Genomic DNA, 11,782 nt, shown 5'->3' on the forward strand with positions numbered 1-11,782 from the left:
ACTGTTAAATTCCTGGTTAACAGTAGAAGAAATAATTATCAGATCTGGACTCACCGAGCCTTTCTGCAGTTCCTCACAGCTGGAATCAGTCTCTGTCGTCCTTCTGTTGATGTGTTGTACTTCTTCAGGTCCAACTCATCTAGAACCTCCTCTGACATCTGCAGCATGTAGGCCAGAGCTGAACAGTGGATTACAGAGAGGTACTTGTCTGATCTGTTCTCTGACTTCAGGAACTCTTGGATCTCCTGATGAACTGAGTGGTTGTTTATCTCCATCAGACAGTGGAAGATGTTGATGCTTCTGTCAGGAGAGATTTTCATTTTCGTCTTGTTCTTCAGCTTCTTGATGACTCTCTGGATGACTTCTGGACTGTTCTCGGTCTGACCCAGCAGACCTCCTAAGAGTCTCTGGTTGGACTCCAGAGAGAGGCCATGAAGGAAGCGAACAAACAGGTCCAGGTGACCATTTTTACTTCGGAGGGATTTTTCCATGGTTAAGTTTAAGAAGTCATCCAGAGAAGAGGAAATGTTTCTTTTTCCCAGGAACTCCTCCAGTACCTTTCTTTTATTGTTGTTGTAACAGTGGAACATGTAGACTGCAGCCAGAAACTCCTGAATGCTCAGATGAACAAAGCAGTAGACTGTTTTCTGGAAGATCACACTCTCTCTTTTGAAGATCTCTGTACAAACTCCTGAGTACACCAAGGCCTCTGTCACATCAAGACCACACTGCTCCAGCTCTTCTTGGTAGAACATGATGTTTCCTTTCTCCAGATGTTCAAACGCCAGCCTCCCCAGCTTCAGGAGAACTTCTCTGTCAGCCTCTGTCAGCTCCTGTGGACTCGTCTCATGTCCCTCATCATACTTGTTCTTCTTCCTCTTTGTCTGAACCAGCAGGAAGTGTGAGTACATGTCAGTCAGGGTCTTGGGCAGCTCTCCTCTCTGCTCTGTAGTCAACATGTGCTCCAGAACTGTAGCAGTGATCCAGCAGAAGACTGGGATGTGACACATGATGTGGAGGCTCCTGGACGTCTTGATGTGTGAGATGATTCTGCTGGACAGCTCTTCATCACTGAATCTCCTCCTGAAGTACTCCTCCTTCTGGACGTCAGTGAAGCCTCGTACTTCTGTTACCCTGTCAACACATGTAGGAGGGATCTGATTGGCAGCTGCAGGTCGGGAAGTTATCCAGACCAGAGCTGAGGGAAGCAGATTCCCCTTGATGAGGTTTGTCAGCAGCAAGTTGACTGATGACTCCTGTGTGACATCAGACACAACCTCCCTGTTGTTGAAATCTAGTGAAAGTCTGCTTTCATCCAGGCCGTCAAAGATGAACAAAGGTTTACAGACAGCCAGCTGCTCTGCTGTGACCTTCTGTAATGTTGGATGGAAAACATGGAGCAGGGTGAGAAGACTGTACTGCTCATCTTTGATCAGGTTCAGCTCCCTGAATGATAGCAGAATCAGCAGACTGACATCTTGGTTTTCCAAGTCCTCTGCCCAGTCCAGAGTGAACTTCTGCACTGAGAAGGTTTTTCCAACACCAGCGACACCGTTCGTCAGAACCACTCTGATGTGTGTCTGTTGGTCAGGTAAGGCTTTAAAGATGTCGTGGACCTTGATTGCAGTGTCATGGAGGGTCTTCATCTTGGAACCTGTCTCCAGCTGTCTCACCTCATGTTGGGTATTAACCTCTTCACTCTGTCCCTCTGTGATGTAGAGCTCAGTGTAGATCCTGTTGAGGAGGGTTCCACTTCCTGTTTCATCACTTCCTTCAGTCACACATTCACATCTCCTCCTCAGACTGATCTTATGTTCATCTAAAACCTCCTGCAGACTAATATCGGCTGAAAGAAGAGAAACTATGTGAGACTGAAAAAGATAATCTGGTGTATTATTTTCATCAGATACAAAAAAAAACACTAAATATAACAAAACATTCACTCCATGTTATTTACATTTAGTCATTTATCAGACAGTTTTATCCAAAGTGACTCACAAGTGAGGTACAAGGCAAAGACAGGGTAAGCATAAGGAGGTCTTGCCTAAGGACCCCTATTACAGGTAGACCACAGCAGGGACCCCAGTCTTGAGCACGGAGGGCAGTGATCTTACCACTACACTATCCAGCCACCGTTGGTATTTTTAATCATTTTCTATGTCAGTGTTTAGTAACATACTGTAACAAATCTCTCTGACTTCAGAAATGATTACATCAGCAGACAGATGTTCAGTCTTACTTTGTTCAGTGTTGGTCTGACTGACTCTCAGTCCAGGTCTGGTTCTGGATCTTTTTCCACACTGGGGACAGGAGGAGTCTCCTGATGAACCAGACTCCCAGTATGAGGTGATGCACTGTCTGCAGAACCAGTGTCCACAGCTGGTAGAGACTGGATCCTTCAGGACGTCCTCACACAAAGCACAGCAGGACAGCTGCTCCTCCATTAAATCATGACTCCTCTTCTTTTTTCTGTAAACATGAACATGTTCTCTGTCATATATCACAGTAGTGGAGCTGAAAACAACTCACATGCAACTCTCTCCCTAGATTTGTCTCAATGACCTGGTGTTTTTTTAACTCATGAATCAAGGTCCAGATCACCTCCCCTACCTTGTAACTGAATGGAGCTTATGACCATGATGTTTAAAAAATCTCACAGCTCTCTATTATAATAGATGATAACATTGTCTATGATCATGATCTGTGAGCAGTTTATTAAAAAAGTTACATGACCACATAATTCATGTTTATAGTTCATGTGTAAGAAGAAAACATTTATTCATACACACCGACCCCTACAAAAGTGTTGGGAAGGTGAGGTCAGTTCCTTTATTTTTGCTGTAGACTATTTAACATTTCCGCTTTTATTTTGTTTACGTTTGGATCTGATAAACAACTTAGAAGATAGCACCTTTTGTTTGAACCCACACATTTTTTATTTAAGCAAAAGTCTTTATTTTTAATTAAAAGAATTATAGTGAATAAGACTTAATATTTAGTTTTAAATCCTTTGCATGCAATAAGTCCATCTAAGTTATTGACATCACCAACGATTTGCATTCTTTTTTTGTAATGCTTTTCCAGGTTTTCACTGCAGCCTCTTCAGTTGTTTGTTTTGAGTAGTTACTCCCTTTAGTCTCTGTCACAGTTAAAGGAAAGGGACGAACGGGTAGGGATGAACGAAAACTAGATTTAGTCATAGAAAAATGCACAAAACGGGGAACTAAGGGGGGTGTCAACGGACACTTCAAAAACAGGCTAAATACAAAAACAAAGTAACAACGTAAAACTACCTGAACGACAACAAGAAACCAAAGTACAAAAGAAACTAACTGCTCGGGGCAGGCAAACAACTCACAGAAACGGGTAACTAAAGTCCAGAGTTCAGAGGGGCATATCTGTAATGATTTAACTGTAATTGTTCTGATGAGGATCCAATATTTAAAAAAATCTATTAATCCCAGAGGGAAATTGTTTTTCCTTGTTACAGCTGTTCTGAGTTCAGACAATAAGAAAAGAATCACAACAGAAAATCTATAGAATCTAAGAATAAGACATGTAGGCTCTGGCCTACATGCTGCAGATGTCAGAGGAGGTTCTAGATGAGTTGGACCTGAAGAAGTACAACACATCAACAGGAGGACGACAGAGACTGATTCCAGCTGTGAGGAACTGCAGAAAGGCTCGGTGAGTCCAGATCTGAAGAATAAGAATCTATACCAACACAAATACAAAATAACATCAGTGAGAACATAGAATATCTAAAGATGGATGAAATAGCTCAATAATAGTCTGGGATGGAAGGTAGAATAGGTCTCCCGTAGATTTAGAACTATGTTTTCTATTTCTCAGCTTGTAAGCCTGATATAAGTCATCACAGTCAACGTGGAAAAACAAAAACTGAATGACCAACTGGTCTACCAGTGGTGGTACAACTAGCATGAATGAAAATGCAGCAACAGACTGTGGAAACAAAACAACAACCACTTCCCTAATCACTGTCTTTGCGTCCTGGACCAATAGTGCAGAGGTTAATTGAAGGCTAAGTGAGCTAGCTATGTGATTATAATTTATATAGTAGATGACAGTAGCAGAACATTAGCTCATTTTCTCAAAGTGAAACTCTGGTGACCAAAGAACTTTTATTCAGGACTTAGTTCTATGTTATATTTAATCTAGCCACAGGGGTTGCAAGCCAGTGACTTCTGTGCCGGTCCCAAGCTCGGATAAATAGAGAGGGTTGCGTCAGGAAGGGCATCCGGCGTAAAAATTTGCCAAAATAACTATGCGAATCATCCACAAGACTTTCATACCGGATCGGTCGAGGCCCGGGTTAACAACGGTGAAAATTTGACTACTGTTGGTCGAAGAAAGAGGGGAGGCAGAAGGGTTCGTGGTCAGAGAGACAAGGGAAAAGGCAGGAACATAGATCTGAGAATAGGGACTCTTAACGTTGGCACGATGACAGGGAAAGGCAGAGAGCTGGCAGACATGATGGAGAGAAGGAAGGTAGATGTTCTGTCTGTGCAGGAGACAAGGTGGAAGGGCAGCAAGGCACGTAGTATTGGAGGAGGATACAAACTGTTCTACCATGGTGTGGATAGGAAGAGAAACGGGGTAGGAGTGATCCTGAAGGGGGAGTTTGTGAACAATGTCCTAGAGGTAAAAAGAGTCTCAGACAGGGTGATGAGCATAAAGCTAGAAATTGAAGGGGTGATGGTGAATGTAGTCAGTGGGTATGCTCCACAAGTTGGCTGTGAGTTAGAAGAGAAAGAGAGATTCTGGAGTGAGTTTGATGAGGTCATAGAGAGTATCCCCAGAGGAGAGAGAGTTGTTGTTGGAGCAGACTTTAATGGGCATGTTGGTGAGGGCAACAGAGGTGATGAGGAGGTGATGGGCAGGTTTGGTGTGAAGGAAAGGAATCTGGAAGGACAGATGGTGGTGGACTTTGCTAAGAGGATGGAAATGGCTGTAGTCAACACTTACTTCCAGAAGAGAGAGGAACATAGAGTGACATACAGAAGTGGAGGTAGGAGTACGCAGGTGGACTACATCCTATGTAGACGAGGTCATTTGAGAGAGGTTAGTGACTGCAAAGTGGTGGTAGGAGAGAGTGTAGCCAGACAGCACCGCATGGTGGTGTGAAAGATGACTCTGGAGGTCAGGAAGGAGAAGAGAGGGAAGCCAGAAAAGAAGAACAAGTGGTGGAAGCTAAAGAATGAAGAAACTTGTGAGGAATTCAGACAGAAGTTGAGACAGGTTCTGGGTGGTCAGGATGAGCTTTCAGATGACTGGGAAACTACAGCAGAGGTTATCAGGGAAACAGGTAGGAAGGTGCTAGGTGTGTCATCTGGAAAGAGGAAAGAAGGTAAAGACACTTGGTGGTGGAATGAGGAAGTACAGGAATGCGTCCAGAGGAAGAAGTTAGCTAAAAGGAAGTGGGATGTAGAAAGGACTGAGGAAAGTAGACAGGAGTACAAGGAAGCGCAGCGTAGAGTGAAGAGGGAGGTGGCAAAGGCCAAACAGAAAGCTTACGATGAGCTGTATGACAGGTTAGACACAAAGGAAGGAGAGAAGGACTTGTACAGGCTAGCCAGACAGAGAGATAGAGATGGGAAGGATGTGCAACAGATAAGGGTGATTTGGACAGAGATGGAAAGGTGCTAACAACCCAGGAGAGTGTGCAGAAAAGATGGAAGGAGTATTTTGAGGAGCTGATGAACGAGGAAAATGACAGGGAAAGAAGGGAGGAAGATGTGGATGTTGTGGAGCAGGAAATAGAAGAGATTGGAAAGGATGAGGTTAGGAAGGCTCTGAAAAGGATGAAGAGTGGAAAGGCTGTTGGTCCTGATGACGTACCTGTGGAGGTGTGGAAGTGCTTAGGAGAGACAGCAGTGGAGTTTCTAGCCAGTTTGTTCAATAGGATTCTAGAGAGTGAGAAGATGCCTGAGGAATGGAGGAGAAGCGTTCTGGTTCCGATCTTTAAGAACAAGGGTGACACGCAGAACTGCAGCAACTACAGAGGAATAAAGTTGATGAGCCACACAATGAAGCTGTGGGAAAGAGTAGTGGAAGCCAGGCTTAGGAAGAAGGTGGAGATTTGTGAGCAGCAGTATGGTTTCATGCCCCGTAAGAGCACCACTGATGCCATTTTTGATTTGAGAATGTTGATGGAAAAGTACAGAGATGCTCAGAAGGAGCTGCATTGTGTCTTTGTGGATTTAGAGAAGGCGTATGACAGGGTGCCGAGGGAGGAGCTGTGGTACTGTATGAGGTTGTCGGGAGTGGCAGAGAAGTACGTCAGAGTAGTTCAGGACATGTATGAGAGAAGTATGACGGTGGTGAGATGTGCTGTAGGTCAGACAGAGGAGTTCAAGGTGGAGGTGGGACTACACCAAGGATCAGCTTTGAGTCCCTTCTTGTTTGCTTTGCTGATGGACAGGCTGACAGATGAGGTCAGACAGGAATCTCCCTGGACAATGATGTTTGCGGATGACATTGTGATTTGCAGTAAGAGTAGAGAGCAGGTAGAGGAACAGCCAGAGAGGTGGAGGTTTGCTCTGGAAAGAAGAGGCATGAAGGTCAGTCGTAGTAAGACAGAATACATGTGTCTAAATGAGAGGGATCAAGGTAGAAGTGTTAGGTTACAGGTGGCTGAGGTGAAGAAGGTGCAGGAGTTTAAGTACTTGGGGTCAACAGTTCAGTGTGATGGAGAGTGTGGAAAAGAGGTGAAGAGGCGAGTGCAGGCAGGTTGGAGCGGGTGGAGGAAAGTGTCAGGAGAGTTGTGTGACAGAAGAGTGTCAGCAAGACTCAAAGGAAAGGTCTACAAGACAGTGGTGAGACCAGCTCTGCTCTATGGGTTAGAGACGGTAGCAGTGAGAAAGAGACAAGAGACTGAGATGGAGGTAGCAGAGATGAAGATGTTGAGGTTCTCCCTAGGAGTGACCAGGTTAGACAGAATAAGGAACGAGTACATCAGAGGGACGGCTCACGTTGCCTGTGTTAGCAACAAAGTCAGAGAGGCCAGACTGAGATGGTTTGGACATGTTCAGAGGAGGGATAATGAATATATTGGTAGAAGGATGTTGGAGATGGAGCTGCCAGGCAGGAGGGCAAGAGGACGACCAAAGAGGAGATATATGGATGTCTTAACAGAGGACATGAGGTTGGCTAGTGTTAGGGTAGAAGATGTTCATGATAGATTTAGGTGGAAAAGGATGATTCGCTGTGGCGACCCCTGATGGGAAAAGCCGAAAGAGAAGAAGTTCTATGTTATATTTGCATTGTTGTTTGTGAAAGACATTTACACACACTTAGTCAAATGACATCACTTCCATTTGTTTGTTTCTATTTTCTGATAATTGTTCTTGAAGCTATGTGTAAGACAGCAAGAACAAAATACCAGTAAAGCTTGTTGTCATAATCCTTTTATGAGTTTTATACCTTAACAACAAAAACAGCTGGAGTCATAAATATTGGTATAAATCCTCAGTTTTATAAACAGACACTAATCATCTACAAACTAATCATCAGCAGGTCAAATATCTCATCATGGATCTTAATAAAAACCTCTGGACTGATGTTCTGCTTTACTGTGAAACAACTTTCAAAGGACAAAAACATTCCTCATTTGTTTTAATGTTTGTATAAAATAAAAATGTTGGTTTAACTTCGTCTTTTTGATAATATAAAGATAAATAGACATATGTGTAATGTGTAAATAATAACATTATTTTAAATACATATAAATCTAAATCTATGATAACTGAGATCAGACTACAGTTGGTGAAAAGTCTATAAGTGGATCTTTCTGTACTGGGAATAAATGTAGATCAGATCATATTATTTAGTGTTATTTCAAATCATTAACTTTCAAGGTCTCAGCTTGTTGACAATTTTATTAAGAAAATAGGAAAGAGCATAGCTCAACTAATTAGTCATAAAAGGCATTAGGTTTATTTTAGAGGTCATTTGGAGCAGGTCTACAGGTCTGAAGGTAGATTAGTGTTTAGATGTTCACAGATTATATTTATTTATTAGATAATTTGACCAGGCAGAAATCTACTGTATTTTTGTTTATTAGGGTTTTGCCCTTTTTCCAAGTTGGTTTTCACTGTTCTTTGTATTTATGGTAATTGTACTAGAGATGAGGAGGAAACAGTATAAAGCAGAGTTTTGAACCATGTTACTGGACTCTAGGATTATTATTAACAGTCCAACCTTCACAGATCTACTTGTTCACATTCTGAATAAACAGGGTTAAAACCTTCACTACAACATCTCTGTTTAATGCATCATTTGATCTGTATTTTCGGTTTCTGTAACATTTATATCTGTTATAGTCTTTCTGCAAGATCTTTAGTCACTCAAAGTGTGTCTTACTGTCTGCATGTGTCTGAGGGTCCAGGTCCATTACTGAGGTCTGGAGGTCTGTCTATGGACCAGTCACTCTTCATAGACAGACTGCTGGATCCTGGAAACCCTGCTCTCTGTCTGTAGTTCTGAAATCCATTACTGAGGTCTGGAGGTTGATCTATGGACCAGTCACTCTTCATAGACAGACTGTTGGATCCTGGAAACCCTGCTCTCTGTCTGTGGTTTTGAAATCCATTACTGAGGTCTGGAGGTCTGTCTATGGACCAGTCACTCATTATAGACAGACTGTTGGATCCTGGAAACCCTGCTCTCTGTCTGTGGTTCTGAAATCCATTACTGAGGTCTGGAGGTCTGTCTATGGACCAGTCACTCATTATAGACAGACTGTTGGATCCTGGAAACCCTGCTCTCTGTCTGTGGTTTTGAAATCCATTACTGAGGTCTGGAGGTCTGTCTATGGACCAGTCACTCATTATAGACAGACTGTTGGATCCTGGAAACCCTGCTCTCTGTCTGTGGTTCTGAAATCCATTACCGAGGTCTGGAGGTCTGTCTATGGACCAGTCACTCTTCATAGACAGACTGCTGGATCCTGGAAACCCTGCTCTCTGTCTGTGGTTCTGAAATCCATTACTGAGGTCTGGAGGTTGATCTATGGACCAGTCACTCTTCATAGACAGACTGCTGGATCCTGGAAACTCTGCTCTCTGTCTGTGGTTCTGAAATCCATTACTGAGGTCTGGAGGTTGATCTATGGACCAGTCACTCTTCATAGACAGACTGCTGGATCCTGGAAACCCTGCTCTCTGTCTGTGGTTCTGAAATCCATTACTGAGGTCTGGAGGTCTGTCTATGGACCAGTCACTCTTCATAGACAGACTGCTGGATCCTGGAAACCCTGCTCTCTGTCTGTAGTTCTGAAATCCATTACTGAGGTCTGGAGGTTTGTCTATGGACCAGTCACTCATTATAGACAGACTGTTGGATCCTGGAGACTCTGCTCTTTCCTCTTCTTCCTCCACATCAACACTGATCTTCTGGACTTCAGTGAGTCTGAGACAAAAACCAGTAACACTGATTGTGAGCTCAAGAATCACAACAAATACAGTACAAGTGTGAATCACAAGGCTGAGAGATCCATGAAGTAACACACACAGATACAAACACACATTCAACGCACACAGACAAAGAGTTAAACAGATGAGGTTTGATTTCTCTTTTATTCCACAGGGAATTATTTGACTGTAATAATAATAATAATAATAATAATAATATTATCGTATAAACAATCAGCTCCAGTGTACCTACTTCTCCTCTCTTCCCCTAAAATGGAGACTGAACTAATCGTTCGTTATGTTATTAACCACCCAGTTAAATTAGAGTGATTAAATAATTCTGCAGCTGGATAAAATAAAGTTTCAGACTCATAATGTAATAAGCAGTAATTTCTTTAATGGGACTTTGTTTATTGTTATTTATGTCATTATCTATTGCAGTGGTAATATAATAGTAGTAAACAAGTGCATACTAATAGTAGTAATCCTACATGAGCTCATTGAACTTCAAACATTTTAGTATATTCCAGGTTATTAAATGTATTATTTTGACTTTCTTTAATAATCATGCAGAATGAAGCCTTAGATACAAGTAACAGTACAATAATAATAATGTTTTATTAACACTCAGCTTCACTTTTCTTCGTTCTTCTTAGTTTTATTCTAAACAGAGTCTGAACTAACTCATTGAAACCTTCAGTGTTCACTCCTTGTTCTCATCTACCTGAATCACCTGGTGACTGTAGCTCCTCCCCTCTCACATGGAGCTGAGGACAGGACAAGATAAGCTGCTGTCTATATTAATTATTTTACATAAAACAAGAAGAAAACTACAAGTGTCATCAAGTCAGTTTGCTGTAGAAGTGAAAACAGAACTGTGAAACAAACTGTCTTTAAATTTACTGATATCATTTTACTAATATCACTGCAGAGAGAAAGTTTGAATCTGGAGTTCAACAGGAAGAAATCAGCTCTGTTTTAAAACTTATTTACAGAAACTGAAATAAAAAAAAAACTCTGGGAGCCTTGAAGAAGTGACTGACTTCATATCAAACTAATATAATAGAACTGTTTCTTCCACCTGAGGAATATTGGATAAAATTAGGAGCATCCTGTCTCAAAGTGATGCTGAAAAACTAGTTCATGCATTAGTTACTTCCAGACTGAACTATTGTAATTCACAATTAATATTTAAAGTGTGTTTAAATTATGTATTTTGTAATATACACGTTGAGAATTAATTCATTCCAATTCATATATCTAAAAATGTATATAGTGACAAATCACAACAGAAATCATTTCAATGCACTTCACAGTGTTTGAGGTTTAAAACATTATAAAATATAACTGTGTACAGAATGATATATAAACCTCAACAACCCCACTGAGCAGCACCAGGAGACAGTGAAGAGGAAAAACTCCCTTTAGAGGAACAACCTCCAGCAGAACCAGACTCAGGGTGAACATCTCTATCTATTAGCTTTGATATTTTACATTCAGTCTGTAATTCACAGGAGTTCATGACGCCTGATGACTAAAGTTAGACTAACATTAGTTCATCCTGTTTTAGAGAAACACCCCGGACCAGCTGCTCTCTCCTTCTCTTCTCTTCCTCCATTTACACAAACTAGAGTCTTGAACTCCAACACGTGGTCTCTGCAATTAATCTACTTTATAAACCGGAATAATTAAACAAATCGAAACTAAAAACGTAAAACTGATAAACACATACACAAAGAGAACAAAAAAATGTATTTATCAGAATTTTTATTTAGCCTCTAAACCTGTTAAAAGAGTCAAAGACTGAGAAACAGGAAGTGAGATGTCACACACACACTGATCAAACTAATACAGAGAATTAAACAACTTCACTCTTCTTTCCTTTAGTCCACAGCGTCTGGTTTTACTGGAATAACAACAATAATGCTGTGTTAACACTCACCTGTCTTAGTTCAGTAAATCTGTATAATCTGTTTCTTCTTCGACACAAATGGAGAAAAACTAACTACGAAGTTTTTAGTTCAGTTTCTACATGACACGACACGAAGCCTGAGTGAGCATGCGCAGTCGACGAGCGGAAACGTAAAATAAAAGCTTCATTCTTTATTTTCTAATATCATGTTTTCTCTTGTAGTAATATAGTAATAATTTGTAGTCATATTTTCATATATTTATCCTCTAATAGTTTAAATATGAGACAAAACACTCTGTGTATGTTGGAGTCTCAGCTCAGTGTTGCTGCAGCAGCACCACCTGCTGTTCAAAGATACTAACTACAGCTGAAGTCACATCATCTGCTTTGAAATCACATATCAGACATCCTTCATGTTCACTGCTGTACGTGTCTTGTT

At 41.4% G+C, this 11,782-nt stretch overlaps 2 protein-coding genes across 3 annotated transcripts in view; both read right to left on the reverse strand.

The window, feature by feature from the left end:
- The window catches only part of LOC113163505, a 1,294,879-nt gene that overhangs the window by 159,241 nt on the left and 1,123,856 nt on the right, over positions 1 to 11,782 (reverse strand). The window lies entirely within an intron of this gene.
- The window catches only part of LOC113163500 (NACHT, LRR and PYD domains-containing protein 12-like), a 664,684-nt gene that overhangs the window by 34,991 nt on the left and 617,911 nt on the right, over positions 1 to 11,782 (reverse strand). Inside the window, exon 4 of one of the 2 annotated variants that reach the window (XM_033326718.1) lies at positions 55 to 1,846. The exons of the other annotated variant lie outside the window; for it this stretch is intronic. Coding sequence (XP_033182609.1) covers positions 55 to 1,846 — 1,792 coding nt within the window. The remainder of the gene's footprint in view (positions 1 to 54; positions 1,847 to 11,782) is intronic. 2 annotated transcript variants of the gene reach the window in all.

Source organism: Anabas testudineus, chromosome 2 (genome assembly GCF_900324465.2).
Source record: "Anabas testudineus chromosome 2, fAnaTes1.2, whole genome shotgun sequence".
In the NCBI taxonomy this organism is placed as follows: domain Eukaryota; kingdom Metazoa; phylum Chordata; class Actinopteri; order Anabantiformes; family Anabantidae; genus Anabas; species Anabas testudineus.